Genomic DNA, 17,680 nt, shown 5'->3' on the forward strand with positions numbered 1-17,680 from the left:
TAAATAGCCGGGGTGCTGCCCTTGCCGCCACACACGCGGAACCACTGGTTGGCGCGTGGAGGCACTGGCCCTGTCTCAGAGTCCTGCATCAAGCCTCGAAGTAATTGCCATATATGTACAACTTACCCGCAAGACGACGACAGCCGTGACCGCTCCACGAGCATCACAGTGTGCCTTCATCCCCATCTTTACCTAGATAACCTCCTGCCTCCCAGCCCCCGGGCACAAAAGAGTCGACCACAGACTTGGGTGTGAGCATCTTTTCCATTCCATGGTGCCCTACAGGCATGTAGCACAGTGTGAACAGATTGATCAACTGCTAGGCATCGTTCCGAGGTGTCCCGGGAACGAGCTTGGTTTTCAGGGTTCCGGCAACCCCCTGCTCACAGCCAAGGATGAAGAGACAATTCTATGCACCTAGAGCAGGAGACAGAAGCAAACATTAACAGCAAAACACAATATTCACTAAAATACACACTTATCTTTATTCATCTTTGTGCTAGCGGATTACAATCGGGCCTTGCCCGGCTACACTAGCTTAAAGAGGCACACTGCCGCAGCATCACCCGTGAGTAAGGCACCACCATTTCACGGGTAGAACTTGCGCAGGTGCTCAATATTCTAACTATTGAGCACCGGCAAGCCTTCTTCGGTTTCCAGCCGGACAGCCCTCGGTCTGGTCGTCTGCACTACCCGAAAAGGGCCTTCCCAGTTTGAAGTCAACTTGTTCCCGGCTTTCGTTCCTTGTATCCAGCGCAGGACGAGGTCTCCAACCTCGAGCCCCCGGGGACGGACTCTCCTGTCGTGATAACGACGGAGCCCCTGCTGGTAGCCTGCAGCTCGCACAACAGCCCGGCATCGAATCTCCTCGATGAAGCTAAGGTCGTCAATCCTCTGCGCGTGTTGGCTCTTGTCGCCGTACGCGCGTACCCGAGGTGACCCATGCTTGAGCTCAAGGGGCAGCACAGCTTCTACCCCATAGACGAGGGCAAACGGAGTTTGGCCCGTCGCCCGACTTGGTGTGGTCCGAATCGACCACAGCACGGACTGGAGTTCTTCAACCCTGTGTTTCTCGTGACCCTTGAGCTTGTCAAAAGTTCTCGTCTTGAGCCCCCACAGTACTTCTGCGTTGGCGCACTCCACTTGCCCGTTCCTCCTTGGATGAGCGACAGAAGCGAAGTGGATTTTAGTGCCCATGTCCTCGCAGTAAGCTTGGAACACCACACTAATGGTCTAGCAAGAAGTAGATTTCCAATTCCTTTGGCCAAACAATTTCATTTTTGTTACTCCGTCCAGCATGACTTGACCTTTTGTACTAGTTAAACTCAGAACTTCGATAAGATTATTGTATGCATTGTTCCATGCGGAAGCAAGACACATCGTCCTTTTTCAAAAAATAATACCTGTCTAAACAGCGTCGAGAGTCCTTTTTCTAGATGCAGCAACCTTGAGCACGGGATGCTCAATAAAAACATAAATAATTTGAAACACATATTCAGGAAGGGAATTTCAGGGAGTGAAAAAATAGTACCTGTCTAAACTGCCTCAAGACTCAAGAGTACCTTTTAGCTCAATCACTTAAATGTATTCATAGATCCCAGATTCCCAAACACCTGAAATCACAATTTAACAACACTAAGAAAGTTGTAGCATAGAAGACAAACCTGAACAGTTAGATCCAAGGAGAAGAAACTTCAGTTACATTTGGTATAGTTTGTTATAGTCTACCTTTTATTTATTTGGTACTCACATCTGAACAGTTACATTTAGTTTCAACCAATTTACACTTCCGGTGTTAAAACTAAGCTTTTCCGCAAAAGAAAGGTGTTAAAACTAGGCTGAATAAAGGTAAGCTAACATTTCAAAGAAAGAAACTGGCACAGTGCTGACCCCTTCTCCTTTTCAAAACGCTGTAAGGCAAATTAGGGAGATGAGGCAACACAGTAATCAACAAAAGTGTTTGGATGGACATAACTTAATAAATAGAATATAGTTCTCCAACTAAACATATATCATTAAGAAGTCAAGCAGGTTACTATAAAACCATAGAATTCATCTTCTATGAGGCAACAAAACCACACATATAATTGTTGAATGCTGTCAAAATGTTTTCTTGACCTGTGGTTCCTGATGATTTTTTTCCCGAACACTCAGGGTTACCTTTAAGAGAAAAGAAACATGTTTGCATAGCATATTTCAAGAGAGAGGATGGCAGCAATAATTGATCATCTTCCATTACGTACCGATGATTTACATCAGCAAGAAAATACCTACTGTCCATTTCACCAAACAGATGGTGTGCATGAGGCCGTTGCACAAGAAGTTACAATTGGATCGCATGTTTTTGCGCGGTGAATGTGATTCAGAGTTACCATTACTGATGTAGTCCGAATGGTATTAGTAGCAGATGCAATCCACAGCCATCGCACTGTGCGCCATGCGTTGGCTGTTGCAGGGACGCCGCTGGAGCTCCTCAGCTTCGGATGCCGCCAAGCGCCAACCACTACAGCAGCATGGCCGCACGCCTTCTCTTGCACCCCTGCGCCGAACCGTGGCAAAGAGGTGTGGCGATGCCAGTTCACCAATGCGAGGGAGAAGGCAATGCATCGCCGCAGTAGCCCCGATGCACGTGCTGTTGCCTTATCGCCGATGCCGCCACAGGTCCATGAGTCCATCGCTCGCCTTGACGAATGGCGACCCTAACAGCTGCGAGCTGCGTCGTCTTGAAAGAAAGGACAACCACGAGGCGAGACCGAACTCCGAAGGGGAGGACACGGCGGGTCGGCGGTGAGCCGGTGACCGATGTGGATACAGGAAGGAAGGAGACGCGGGGGGCGAGAGAGACGAACATAATGCCTAGTCGCCAACCCCAGAAACAGGCGGATGCAGGTTTAAAATTTTTTGGAGAAATCGGCGGGACACCGTTATTTTGATAACTTTACCCAAACACATCATTACAATTTTTGGGTCATTTTCTGAAACAAACTATCCGTCCAAAAAGTTTCAAAAATGGTATGGTACTGGACAAATCCACAATCGAACGGTGTGTTTGGCAAAGGTCACAAAATAACGGTGTCCCCTGGTCAATTTACCCAAAGATTTTCATACAAATTTTAGAGGTTTCGAAGGCTTGGATGGAAGGTATTCGTTCAAAGTTAATCCCTCCGTGTTTTTTTCTTTTTAAGAAAAAGACCGAGAACTTCATTAATCTGGAAACAGACTCGAGCGGTCGCGATCCTTCGAATTGGAGGGAATTAAGAGAGACTAAGGAGAAAATGAACTACAACATCTGAATTCTTGACATGCCTTCTGAATTGATGACTTCAGGTTAAAACGAAAAATCTTAGGAATTTTATCTAATTTGATCGTTTGATTTGTACGATTGAATTCTATTAAGGATTTTCCTAAGCATTCATTTGTACTATGTTTTATAGGAAACTTTTCAGTTACTCCGACCCCTTCAAAGAAATCCTTTGTAATTTTCCTTTGATGAAATCAAACAAAAAATCTACAATTTCTTTTATAGGATCATGTGGCCATGACACTGTAATCCTGTAAAAAAAAATCCTTCTTCTATTCTTTGTTTTTCCAATCCTCGGAATCAAAGACAATCTGAGAGTAGGCAAGGATGTGTTCATGAACCAACCTGTCAATTGAGAGCGGGGCGGCCGCTGTATACAATAGTCCTGGTCAAAGAGACTGAAAAATTTAGTGGGAGCAGACGCCAAAGCTCCCGGTGACTCTCCCGCTATCTAGCCCCATCTTCCCAGCCACACACCTGTCCATGTTTTTTTTTTAATCTTTGAGGCCAGGTGATTAGCAAAAGGTGTCGGTCCCTCCTTCTCTCTCTCATACTTTCTCTCCTGGGCATCTCCGTATCCCACCTCTCTCCTCCTCCCTCTCCTTTCTCTCCTTCATCCAGATCCCACTGCCTCAACTCCTCCTGCAGGTGAGCGCTGTGCTCGTGCTCCACCGCATGGAAAGGGACGACGGAGGCCCGAGGAGCCAGCGACCCTGCCGCCTCCGCCAGCGCATCATTCGGGACTTGCCCTGGCTGCGGCGTGGGACTAGGCCGCGCTGCCCTTCGAGACTCATTCAACCGCGTCGTGGCCTCTGCCCCCATCCCCTTGTTGAATTCGAGTACATAGTTACTTAGGTACTTGATTTTTTGAATTCGAGTTCTCCTCTTCGATTCCTTCTTTCTGTTTTTTTATCCATCGATTGTTGATTGTTATGATTGAGGATTGATGAGATACTTAGGTATCTGTGATGTACCTTAATGTACTTGTCATGTAACTTGATGTATCTGTGATGTACCTTCACATACTCGTCATGTATCTGTGATGTACTGTGATTTTTTTGTGGATAATGTGATATACCATACGATGTACTCGTCTCAGAAGTTCATGTACACGAGGTACTTAAAAACTGATAGGTACTTGTGATGTACAATACGATGTACTCGTCTCATCAGTCCATGTACACGAGGTACTTCAAAACTGATAAGGTACATGTGATGTATCATTTGATGTACTCGTCTCATAAGTCCATGTACAAGAGGTATTTAAAAATTAATAAGGTACGTGTCATATACCATAATGTACTAAATATTGACGACGAACTAAGTATTGACGAGGTATTTCTTTTGTAAAAATAAAAAAATCTGGGTGTCTGACAAAAAGCGAGAGAGAAAGAACAAAAGTTGCCAGGAATCCCACTGTTAATCCCCACTTTTAGCCTAAAGCATAATAATTAACTAGGAGAGAGAATAAAGGGAAGGTGGAAACTTGTGGACGGGAAGATGGGGCTAGATAGCCCCAATGTCACAGGCTCCGCGTTAGGGAGCAGACGCCACCATAGCCTTCAATGTGGATCTTCCCTGATACTCATGCCATGTCGTTGGCGTGCTGTCATTGTCTCATCCCCTGTAGGGTGCACCCAATACCCATGCTCGCTTCGTACCAGAGTCACGACAGTAGCAGAATTTTTTGATGCTCTATCCCCCTCTTGAACACAATTGAGAAGATTGGCCCCCTCAAAAACTGAATGCTAAAAATGATCCGAGGAAAACATTCACGCCAACTGGGAGGCGGAAGTAGAATTATAGAAATTAAAGATCCCTTATAACGTCCTGGTTGTTAGGGCATGTACAATGGTTGGTAAGATTGACTTATATTAGGTGTTCCACATCATTTAGAAAAGACAACAAAACATGTTGTACAATGGGTGATCTCTTAGTGTTATATCTTAACACAGCTAGGTCTTATAGGATAGTCTTGTTGATTTCAATTCTAGTATCCAGATGTAGTTTCCCTTGTAAATAACATTTCATCGATGAATGGAAATTGCAAGCAGTTGGTGAATGGGAATTTTGTTTCAGCCTTGTTCTTTTCTGTGTTAGTTTCAGCTTGTTGCAGACTACAGTTTTAAACTGATGTGCTCCTATGATACATGCTAGTCAGTGCTTGTAATTTTTGCACCTCATACATGCTAGTCAGTGCGCAAGAATTTTGTTTTAGAAACTCAGTGGTAAAGGACTGATGAATGAACTCACTGTTGATAGAGTTGATAACACATACATTTCTCCCAGGTGCTAGCTTCAGCTACAGCTTGTGATGTGATGTAAATTTACATTGTACTTTATATCAAAATGAAGTCACACTAATCTTAGTACAACAAAGTGCTCTTGCAACAAAATACACTCCATCCTAGAATCTCTTTCAGAGAGTAAGGAAGTAGAACTTGCTGCTGCATTTCAGTCGATGAAAAGCTCACAGGCTGACAATAGCTTCTAGTTGATACATTTCAGCCTATTTATAGATGTTGCTCCTTGATATACAAAATTTATCCCAAGTGCCAATTGTAAGCACATTGAGTATCAGAAAAAATAAACTGAAACAAATGTGATAAAAACACAAGTTCTGATGCATTACAAATACTTAAATAAATGAAAATCTGTCCAGTTTTAAATCTGATATTCTACTCCTATGCACCTGATACGTTGTACTGGCAACTAGAAGCTAAAATTGAATTCCTCAATGAGCTGCCATAAGGTGTATATCATTCGCCATTTTGTTGCTTGTCTTGCACAATTGGGCTGCCTTTTTGTTGACCTTTCTTGCTTGGACAATTGCGACTATCATGAAACCCTATTTGGTTGCACGTCTTGCACATGCGTGCCACCTTTGTGTTCGCTTAGTTGTTCTTCTTTTTCTGATCCTCTGCCTGCATTTCCTTTCCCCTCTTTATTCTTTTGCATCTGCCCACTGTACGAACGTCTGTTGGTGGGTGTATGTCAACTTCAGTAGAAATGTTGCAACCAATAAAAGCCTCATACTCCTCTCGCCTAGTGCGCTTTACGGCTTCACCAGGAACCATTTGATCCAAAGGCTCCTCAATGTTCAATATGCTTGTTGTCAAAAAATCCATACTTCCATCCGAGTGTTTGGCTTTTTGAAGTAGTTCTTCGAGCTTGTTGCGTATAATCGAAATCTTCTTCCTCATAGTCGCATCCAAAGAGTCGATAGCTATCTCTTCTAACAAATTTTCTTTTTCATCATAAACACTCTCCCTAGAAATAAACAAAACTGATGTTAACCAAATGATTTAGAAGAAAACAAAAAGATTGATTTTGGCATAAATTCTTTAATACCTTTTGCACCTTTTCTCCCATCTTTTGAAGTACATTTTGATTTTCAACCCTCATCACCTGGATAATATGGCGGCATGGAATTTCATGTGACTCAAATAACTTACACGAACAGTTTGCTGCCATGGTTCTCGTGTCAATACGAACCTCTCTAATTTTACGGGATCCACCTCTCATGGTAACAATTTTTATCGCTTCATCTTTTGCAATGTCCTGGACGCAACAGTGGTCTCTAGCAGCAACAACCTGTTCTTGGAATTTCTCAAACACCTCATATGTGAAAGCTTCTCTACCTTGCTTCTCCATTGTCCATGGTGTCAATAATTTCGGGGTCCTATGGATGCTTGAGTTGTCTGCAATCAACTCCTCTTGGCGCTGGCATTCTAAAGCTGTGTCAAACCTAAGCCAAAACTCAACAAAGGAAAGCTTGCGGTGAATGAAACGGTTAAAAAATGAATTTGCACTTTCCGACCTTGAAGTGGTCCGGAGAAGGCCTGCTAGTGGTATATCCATAAAATATGCTGGTATCCATGACGCCCGAATGCTAAACCTCTTAGTCAACCACTCATTCTCCTCCAAGCCATGGTCAAAAATGATAGAATTCCATTGCGACTCGAAATCAGCTTTAGTTTCTGAACCCCAAACACATGAGTTCATCCTCTTCCAAAATTCAGGTTCTTCTCTAATCAGTGGGGCAATCTTCTCAGGAACCTTTTCCATTATGTGCCACATGCATAACCTGTGTGCAGTAGTTGGAAGAACTTCATCAATTGCATTCTTCATGCTACCAGCTTCATCGGTTATGATGAGACTAGGCGCTACCCCTCCCATTGCTCGAAGGAAAGTCTTAAACAACCAAACATATGACTCAGTCTTCTCATTTAGTAAGAATGCAGCGCCAAAAAACACACTCTGTAAGTGATGATTGACCCCTGTAAATGGTGCAAAGATCATGTCATATTGATTAGTTGTGTATGTTGAATCAAAGGATACCATGCCATCACCACCAAAGTAGCTGTAGTTCTTCCTACTTGTGGCATCTGCCCAGAACACATACTCCAACTTTCCCTCATCATTCACAACAAAATCATAGAAAAACCCAGGATTGACCTCTTGCTTTCTAGCTAGTTGAGCCACAAACATTTGAGCATCTGCATTCCTGATTTTATACCTAAGGTCACGGTAGTAATTTTGCAAGTCCCTCTTTCAAACCCACCCTCGCTGACTTGGAGGAGCCTATATGCCTGCCAGGTGCCTATGCTTGCTTTATGGCATGTGTACAGTGTATTCTTTGCCCTCTCGCTGACTTGACGATTTGACCTGACCAAGTGATGCTTGTCAGGCGATACAAGACCATGAGTATGGCGCTCAACCCATGAGTCTATCTTGTAGGTGTTATCACCACACAGCCTAACAAAGATATGTGCATCACAACCGCATCTTGTGGTTGTATTCTTACGCCTTTTCTTTAAGGGATCTTCAATCTCTTTAGCCTTCTCAGATTGGTATCCTTCCCTATTGCACATGAAGCGCTTAGTTCGAACGACCTCATTCTTCAACTTCTTTTGTTGTCCGATTCAAACTCCAAAACCCACATGATGTGCATATGACTTATAGAACTCCTCCACGGCCTCGAGTCCTTTGAATTCCATCCCAACTTTTGGTTTCAATTTCTCATCACATTTTGGTGTAAACGGTGAACACTGAAACATAAAGAATAATCACAGTAAGCACTATATATTGGCGCCCTATATATTATGCATAACTCATAAAACTGAATAGCAACATGGCCATTAAAATCTTATTCTTATCAAACTTACAAACTGTGGAATGCTTGCTTTCTTTATGGGTGTACAAAATCCTCCTCCGTCATCTGAGATTGCAAACTATGGACCGATTTCCTTGCTGCACATCCAACACATGATAACGACAATTAGAAGAGAAGCATGCAGGTATGTACAGCATATGCACATGCAGTTCCCTGATTAAAATAAATTATACAAGAAGCACACATGTACGGCATATACTAAGATTGAATCCGTTTCTGTTATTTGTTACCTGAATTTGCATGTGTGCAAGTGAAGCCATGTTCTGCACTAGGACGGCTTTGGAGAAACGGATCAGGGGCAACAGAGCTATGGAGAAACGGATCAAGGAAAAGACCATGAGTCTCAACATCGCTGCATCGTGATCTCGGAGGGGAGGAGGTCAAGCCGGTTCCCTCGGCTGCTGTACAAGCAAGTTCGCCGTCGGCAATCGTGCTGATCGTCATGCTGATCGATCTAAGTGCACGACGGCCAGCCCTAAACGGATGTTGGCGGTCAGGATGTTTTTCTCTGTAATCGTGGAGGGACTGAGGGAGAGAAGCACGTGTTGCCTGGGGGGTTTCTGGCAAAAATAGAGACCTGATTAGTTGAGGCTGCGGGCATGTTTTTGCAAATTTTCCATCCTTTAGATTGGATGCATTGGATGTAGATCGAACGGCTGGAACGCGTTGGATGCAGGGATACACCAGCCTGTGTGGATTCACACGATACGACGCCATCTTAAAATTAATGCTAAGATGAATAAAATTAACTAAATAAATGCTAAGAAAAGGTGAAATCTAGTACAATGGGGAAATTGCCTTATCTTTGTCTTATCATTCTTGTGAAGAGATCATCTCTTAATTAAGAGAAGGCTTGTCTCTTTTCTTCGTTTCTCTCTCTTCCACGTCAGATTTTATCCTATGTGGCATCGCTAAGAGAAGGCTGATATCACCCCATTATGCACGCCCTTAGGTTCCCTAGGATTTAGGAATTAAATACTCCACTCCGTAACTGCCACAAGTTACTCTCGATACGAGCCTTTTCCTTCCTCCCGTGTATTCCTCATTCTCAAATGGCAATTAGGCCTTCTGGCCATCGCAGTTGGCGGAAGCCACGATCCCCCTTTTGTGTTGGCAGAAAGACCCATGTGGCAGCTGCCGGACATTGATTTGTCAATTGATTTGAGAAGAGGCTAGATTTTGAAAATTTTATTGGGCAGGAGGCCAAAGCAGTAAAAAATTCCAGGAAAAACATAGATAGCCATGGGATGGTAGAAAATAGCAACAATGACCTTTAGGTCCAGCTTGCGTAGTTTTTGTAATGACTGGCGCCACCACTCTGTCTATGTGCGAAGGAGCAAAGAAGAGAAATAGGTGACCCCGTTAGGACACCACCGGACCCAAACGGACAAAGTTTTTTGATCTCTCCGAATCACAATCCAAACGGAACAAAACGACCATCTCTTGTGTTCGTTTTGGGATAGCAGGCTAGATTTGTTCTAAAGGCAACAACCGTAACATCATTAGACCAGCCGCGACCCAGCCGCACCCCCCAAACGGCGGCCCCCAAAAAATACAATTCAAATAAAGTTTTGCCGCCACTTCACAGGCCGGCCCAAATCACCAATTTGTCCAAATTCATCACAAGTTTTGGCGATCAAAATAACATCAAACTTAAATAAAGTAAAATCACTCGGCCCCTTCGTCATCCGCCGGCGTTGATGGCACTTCCGAGCTCGCCGGTGGTGTATAAGTGGCCGGAGTTGCTGTTTCAGGCGGTGATGGCGCCGATGGAGGAGAGGTGGCCGGTGCTGCTGTGTCGGGCGCTCTCGCTTCGGCCAAAATGAGCCTGCGCTGGCCGTCGTACCACGCCTTCACCTCGGCATCCATGCCGGTGGTGTCGCATGTCAAGATCAACAAATCCTCCTGCATCTTCTTCGCCGTGACATTCACCTTGAGGATCTTGAGCTTGTCATCTTGTTTCTTGATCACCGTCGCCCATCGTGACGCCCCGACCTCCTCCCTCTTGGCGGCGAGCGAAGGTGTTGGGGTTGAAACCGCCGAGGGGATCGGTGTGGGGGTAGTCCGATGAGAACCGCGAGAGGGACGGCATTGCATTTCCATGGTTTTCATGGGGCATTTCCCTCGGTTGCTTCGCCGCTGCGTCGCCAGCCGCCGTGGAACGAGGCGCGGCATAGATTTGGGGCAGCGGTGGTGTCGGCGAGGCGCTTTGAGGCGGTGTCGGCGGCGAGAATGGGGGAAATGGAGGGAAAAGGGGGACACCGGCTAAAACCTTGTGCCGCGTCTGCTAATTTTTAGAAATGGAGGGCTGAGCTAGGTGGGTTTTTGAACGCGGGCGTCCCATTTGGAGTTTGGGAGCCTTTAGGAGGGGTGGCTGGAGTTGTTCTTGCACCTCACATGTCCTTATGTCCTTGGACGCTCCGGCACGTCCAGCTGGTAGTCCATCCATGTCCGGGCACGCGACGGGAATCGAATCTTTCTTATTCTGTAAAGAGAGAAAGACAGAGGGATCAAATAGCTCACATATTCCTCGATCCCCTCTGTCGTCTGCCCCGTCGCCTTGCTCTCCGTATCCGTATAGATAGTAAACCGAAGCTCCGCAGCAGGCAGAACTACCAGAGTCGCAGCCACTGCCGGCCTTACCCAAATCTGTTCCTCAGTACCAGTCGGCCTTTACTCCGGCGGAGACGACCCTCCTCTGAGGCTCTGAGCCGACCGATATGGAGGCGCTGCTAGCGGGCAGCTGGGGTTGGGCTGCCGCTGCGGCGACCTTCGGCGTGCTGCTGGCCGTCGCTCTCGCCGGCAAGGGGCACAAGGACCGCACGAATGCGCCCCCAGGTTATGATCATCTCGCTAGCTGACGCGTGTCTGCAAAATGTGCAGCCGATAGTGTGTGCTGGTCTTTTACGAGCATGCGGTAGAATAGTATGCTGCGTAGTATGCTGTGTAGTCCATTTTATGCTAAATTACAAATTTTGTATCAAGTGAACGACATTTTTTAAGAATCGGATAGAGTAGTTTTCTCTTGACAAAATTCGGATGGCTATTTTTTAAACCATGTAGGAAATAATCGAAACAATTTCTCGGTCAACTCGAGAAATTGATACTCCTTTGAGGATCAGAGGAGTTCTTGCTGGTTCCCGTGGTTATTATTTAGACGATCCACAAAGATCGATTTTCAGCATACTTGAAAGTTCCGGAAGGGTTGCATGCCCTTGCTTTGCTTTTCAAAGAAAACTATATTTGAAATTTTTTGAGTTATACTTGATCCAGTTGTTTCTAGAATTATAATGTGAATATTATATTTTAAAATTATTATACTTGTGATTTTTACTAAATTCAATATAAAGTACTCCCTCCGTCCAACAAAAAATGTCTCAACTTTGACCAAATTTGTATGCATCTTTACACTAAGTCATGTCTAGATACATTTAATTTTTCACAAACTTGAGACATCTTTTGTTGGAAGGAGGAAGTAGCAAAAGTTGGTATTCAGTTTTGAAGACCCTTAATTTGGAATGCTGTTTTTAGAGTTTTCAGAACAAACATGATTAGAATTGTATTAATTAATAATTTTTAAATTCATTAAATTCAATTCAATTAAAATCTGGAAGAAAAACTAAAACACGCAAAAGTTTCGAGTTAAAAAGTTTGAGGTATGTTGTTTTCCTAGATTTAATGTAATGTACTTCCATTCTTTTTCAATATGTTGTGACGAGTCCCGTTGGCGTCCGAGTCAGCTACCACATGGTCATCACAAATTGTCTTAGGGTGTCAGAATGGGGAAACAAGTTAAGTACGTATGGTGAAATATGAAATAATGCGCAACTGGGAGGTAAAAACTGAATATTATTTTAAGTAGAAAAACAGTTGATGGGTTAAATATTAAATCTTTGATATTGCGGCAAATATATGTGCTGAAATTACCGGCCTGAGAAAGAGACATAAAAACATTACATGGACAATTTATCCGCATGGGTCCAAATTGTTAATTATCGTGTAAGTGGACGAATTATCAGACCGACAATTTATTAATTCTGTCATTCAAAAACAATATATCATTTTTACTTCAAGGAAAAACGACTAAATCCTCATGTAGTTTAATTTGGTTGGCATGCAGTTGTTCCCGGTTTACCGCTTATTGGGAATCTGCATCAATTGAGAGAAAAGAAGCCCCTTAAGACCTTTGCAAAATGGTCAGATATTTATGGACCCATATACAGTATAAGGATGGGAGCTTCTTCTGTAGTTGTGCTCAACTCAACAGAAGTAGCCAAGGAGGTAAGATAGAAATGGTGATTTCACCTCTTCCTCAAATTTTCTTGATAATTTATTTGTATGAACTGAACGATATATTTCTACACTTCTGGATAGTTGTGATGATTTGGCGTTTTAGTCATCAGCATGTGATTACTATCTAATTATATATCTTGATACAATTTTTTTTAGGTAATCTTGATACAATTGTAAAATCTCTTTTCACCCCAAAACTTCAATTTATAAGCTGATAAGATGATATTCTTATGTTCATCTTATCCTCATGCTGATGATAAATCTGAGTAAACTAATTAAGCTAAAAATTAGCCCAGATCACAAAATATGCATATTGTTCTTCTATGGTCATAGTGCCTCTTCTTGATAATTATCTGCTGTGATGCATAACTAAGCATGGTAGGAATGTCTCACATTTGAACGAAAATGAACAGAAACATATATGTCTGTCCTGTATTTGCAGGCAATGGTTGAAAAATTCTCGTCCATATCTACTCGAAAACTACCTAAAGCATTTTTAGTTATCACCCGTGATAAAACTATGGTTGCGACAAGTGACTATGGCGACTTCCACAAAATGGCGAAGCGTTATGCTATGGCGGGTATGTTGGGTTCTTCCGCTCAGGTATGCAGTTTAATTAGTTAGTTGCCACCTCTGGGAATTTTTTTGCTTTCAGATAACCAAGGTCTAACAATGAGTAATTACTTGCAAACAAATTTAGAGACAATTTCGGGACACGAGAGACATGATGGTTGATAACATGGTAAGCACCTATCATACGTTGGTGGCTGGTGACCCACATGCTCCTTTGAACTTCAGACAAGTTTTCAGGGACGAGCTATTCCGCTTGTCCTTGGTCCAGGTAATTAGTCTACAAAAGCCTTGCACCAAAAAGTTGATTTGTACCGTCAGAGTTAATTGAGAATGCACGCTGCAATTTCAGAGCTTAGGTGAGGATGTGAGTTCAGTCTATGTGAAGCAGTTTGGGAGGGTGATATCAAAGGAAGAAATCTACCAGGCCACGGTGTCTGACATGATGATGTGTGTAATTGAGGTCGACTGGAGGGACTTCTTCCCATACCTCAGCTGGGTGCCGAACCGGGGTTTCGAAAAAAATGTTCGTGCCACGGAATCTAGGCGAACCGCGGTGATGCAGGCCTTGATCCATCAACAGAAGAAAAGAATTGCGCTTGGCGAGGTGACAGAAATGCACAATCTTAACAGTCTGTTTTGATACAATTCGGCCATTAATCTGTCATTAATCATCTTGACCGAAAAAAATAATTTGTGATTCGCAGGCAAGAGTATCGTATTTGGACTTCTTACTGGCGGAGGGCACACTGACAGACGAGCAATTGACGATGCTGGTGTGGGAGGCAGTCGTAGAAGCTGCAGATACCACTCTGGTCACCACAGAGTGGGCTATGCATGAGCTTGCCAAAAACCCAGAGAAACAGGCAAGTAACCTTTTGTTCCCTGCATACCCCGCAGAGGAAGGTGCATTGTGAAGTTTAACAAGATTTCTCTTTGTACGTCAGGAACGTCTCTACCGGGAGATCGAAGAGGTGTGCGGCGAGGAGACGGTCACCGAGGACCATCTTCCTCGGCTGCCGTACCTGAATGCCGTGTTCCATGAGACGCTGCGCCTCCATGCTCCAGTGGTACTTCTGCCTCCAAGGTTCGTCCATGAGACAACCACGTTGGCTGGCTACGTCATCCCAGCCGGCACAGAGGTAGTTAACTTGACCACAGCAATCACATGGACACATGAAGCTTAATTTGCTGCCTGCTGAACATGGGTTTTACTGAAAGAACATATTGCTCAATTTGTACTAGATCATCATCAACGTGAACAGGTGCAACATGAACAAGAAGGAGTGGGAGGAGCCCGAGGAGTGGAGGCCGGAGAGGTTCCTGGAGGGGAGGTTCGATGCTGCTGACATGTACAAGACCATGGCGTTCGGCGCCGGGAGGAGGGTCTGCGCCGGGAGCCAGCAGGCGACGAGCATCTCCTGCGCCGCCATTGCGCGGTTCGTGCAGGAGTTCGCCTGGAGGCTCAAGGAGGGCGACGAGGACAAGGTGGACACCGTCCAGCTCATGAACTACAAGCTCCACCCGCTGTATGTGTACCTCTCGCCCAGAGGGAAAAAGTGAAGAACCAACTGTCTTCAGAAGTGAACTGGCTGTCCTTCAGAACTTGTGAACAAACAGGATGATGGCAGCATGATACGACTTGTTCATGAGCAGAACAACCAACTGTGGTCAGAAGTGAAGAAGTGAACAACCAAGTCTGTACAGCGAATAATGGTTAACCAGAACAATTTGTTCACTTAGCTTTTGACCTTATGTAGACTGATTAGTCGGTTAAGAACAGAGAAATTTCATCTGAAGAAACAGAGCAGCACAATTTGTAAGTAAAAGAAACGAAATTCCCAGATCACTCCACAGGAGACTTACATACAAGGGCGTGGAAATTATTAAAAGGAAAAGCAGTAAGATCACCACGAGTTGTTTACACTGGGCCGAAGCATCTGCTCAGTCGAGCAATTTCCTCTTGACAAATGAAGTAGAAACTGCTGAGCATCTGTTCTCCAATGTACAAAGGCGTGCAGACAGACAGACAAACAGTCCCCCACATCCATGGCGCGCGTTACTCACTCTTCAGTTATGCTGTGAAGGCTCGGCTGCCAAGAATAGGACGCCGACTCCCCCGGCGAGGGCGGCCGCCGTCGCCGCCGTCCCGGCGATCCCCCGTTCGCGCCCTTCCCTTTCTCCTTGGCCACTTTCACGCAAACCCTCCTGACCATTTCCCCTTCGCTAGTGCTGCCACGGCTCGCGCCTTCCTGATCAGGAGTCCTCCGTGGCGCCTTGGCTGCTTGATCACCTGAATCACCAGTAGCAGCAGTACCCACCGCCCAGCCAAACCACTTCTTACCGCCGCCGACCTTGGAGCCCCTGTCATGGCCTCCGCCAGAGGCGCTGCTCGCCTGCAGGTGCCTCCTCAGCGACACGCTGCCGCTGCCGCCGCCAGAGGCGCTGTGGGAGGAGGAGTACTTGAGCAGCCTCCGGACGGTGCTCTTGGGCACGACGTAGTACTTGCGGCCGAGGTGGAGCATGGTGTCCGGGGCTGCCACGGCGCCGGCGGGCTCCCGGAACACGTCGGGCCGCGCCACGCAGAACCGCGGGTGCCGCGCCATCACCTCCGCCGCCTGCACCGGCCGGTCCAGCAGCTCCACGTGCCCGCCGGGGAACACCAGCTTCACGAACTGGCCTCGCCCCGCGCGCCTGGCGCCGCAGAAGCAGCTCGCCGCCATGGATGGCGTCCCCCTTGAGGAGCTCGAATGCTCGGCCGAGATCGGTTCCCACACCAAATCAAGAAGCCATTGCTTTTATAGGACTCGATCCGGAGCTCCGTTCTTAATTAATTGACTTGGCTACTGGCCTATGTCATAGTATTGCGTGTTGGCAGATCCTGCAAAGTGCCAAGAGAATACCATTGTTGTTGCCATATGTATGTGCCTTGGCTAGCTTTTTGTTGTTCCTTGGAAGGCTGGCACTAGTGCATCTTAGAAGACAGTGTCAAAGTTGTGGGTAGTTTACACGGTGGTTCCGAGGAGGGTCTTTTGAGGTTACTATGTCTAGATCAATTTGGCGGAAGACGGCATGCTTCGCTTCTTTGGCTCTCATGCCATTGGCGGCCTTGCGGAGATGGCAATATGTACCCAAAAATGCATATCATCGATAGTGTGGATTTATTTATCAGGGTGCTCGATCTTTGGACTCAAATAGTGGCATAGTGCCAAGGGGGAACTCTCTGCCTACCAATTTTAAATGAAGCAAGAGTTCAGATTACCAGACATGTCAGGCCAAGGAATCTTATAAACTGGCGTTACTCAGAAACAAGAGCATCATATTCATATCATATGGGCCGGCTCGACAGGAGCCAATCCGCCAGCATGCGTGTGGGAGGAGCCATCGAAAATGATTCACGTACGACTCGACGTGGCTCCAAGCCGCATCGTGGTGCTTGAAGAAACATCGTCAACGGACTACTTTGAAGTTTCAACTCCCAGCGCCGTTCTTTAGCGAATGATGGAGGAAGAATCCATCGGCCGCGCATGGCATAGCGAATGATGGAGGAAGAATCCCTAGGGCCGTGTCCTAGCAGGGGAAGGCGGCGGCAAAGTCGTGTCTACGCCGGCGAGGACGCTCAAGCGATGGCAGTGATGCGGCGAGGCGTCGCTGCCTGCCGCAGTTAGGGGTGGCCAATCGGTCATGACCGGAAGTTCGGTCTTGTAATTTCGGTCTTTTTAGATTCGGTATCTAAAATATAATACCCGAACTTTACTAACTTTGCTATCCGAAATTTCGGTTACCCGAAACTTCGGTCTTTAGTTCAGTCATGACCGAAATTTGTAAAGATGGATGATAGGTCCAAAACAAACATGATGCAGGACAAATTTTAGCAACATTCACTTATATTTTTGACAAAATTATCATATCAACATGGCCACCGGGGATTAGAAAAGCGAAACCGTCGATTGTCTCTATCGTGCCGTGATTTTTTTGCATACGAAGTGGTTTGGCGTTTAGATTGGGTCAAGAGAATGAGTTGGTTTTACGAAGTTCGGTCCTATTCGGTCTTTTGTGAATTGATACCTGAATTACTAGAATAAAATTCGGTCTTTGAATTTTTCTACCTAGATATCTAACGGTTTTTTCGGTCTTGGTCTATTTAGTTTTGGTTTTCGGTCATCGGTTTTTATGTCCACCCCTAGCCACAAGAGTCTCGGTGGGCGGGGGCAGTGTCTTCGCGTGAGGATGTGAGGGTGGCGGTTTCGTGCAAGGTTGCGAGTATACCTGGGCAAACCCCGGGCCGAGCCGGATTTCGGGCCGGGCTTCATAAAGCCCGACGGGTAAACCTCAAGCC

At 45.5% G+C, this 17,680-nt stretch overlaps 2 protein-coding genes across 4 annotated transcripts; one reads left to right on the forward strand and one right to left on the reverse strand.

Moving 5' to 3' along the window:
* Positions 1–1,046: 1,046 nt before the first annotated feature.
* Positions 1,047–2,856, reverse strand: LOC112270221. Of its 2 annotated transcripts, XR_002962622.1 has the most exons (3): positions 2,373–2,856; positions 1,532–1,613; positions 1,052–1,156 (listed from the first exon to the last, which is right to left on the reverse strand). XR_002962622.1 is itself a non-coding variant. In XM_024458146.1 (2 exons), exons 1-2 carry the CDS (start codon positions 2,673–2,675, stop codon positions 1,575–1,577), a joined length of 342 nt encoding a protein of 113 aa, XP_024313914.1. In that variant the 5' UTR covers positions 2,676–2,856; the 3' UTR covers positions 1,047–1,574. The 2 variants fall into 2 exon arrangements, 1 of the variants encoding a protein (XP_024313914.1); XM_024458146.1 differs by having other exon boundaries at positions 1,047–1,613.
* An 8,069-nt stretch (positions 2,857–10,925) lies between these two features.
* LOC100828145 (ent-kaurene oxidase 2) lies at positions 10,926–15,239 on the forward strand. Of its 2 annotated transcripts, none has more exons than XM_024458965.1 (8): positions 10,926–11,315; positions 12,598–12,758; positions 13,213–13,374; positions 13,472–13,612; positions 13,694–13,948; positions 14,049–14,207; positions 14,289–14,483; positions 14,607–14,839. In XM_024458965.1, exons 1-8 carry the CDS (start codon positions 11,198–11,200, stop codon positions 14,688–14,690), a joined length of 1,275 nt encoding a protein of 424 aa, XP_024314733.1. In that variant the 5' UTR covers positions 10,926–11,197; the 3' UTR covers positions 14,691–14,839. The 2 variants fall into 2 exon arrangements, with proteins under 2 accessions (XP_024314733.1, XP_003560645.2); XM_003560597.3 differs by having other exon boundaries at positions 10,930–11,315; positions 14,587–15,239.
* Positions 15,240–17,680: the final 2,441 nt, after the last annotated feature.

This window comes from Brachypodium distachyon, chromosome 1 (assembly GCF_000005505.3).
Source record: "Brachypodium distachyon strain Bd21 chromosome 1, Brachypodium_distachyon_v3.0, whole genome shotgun sequence".
Classification (NCBI taxonomy): domain Eukaryota; kingdom Viridiplantae; phylum Streptophyta; class Magnoliopsida; order Poales; family Poaceae; genus Brachypodium; species Brachypodium distachyon.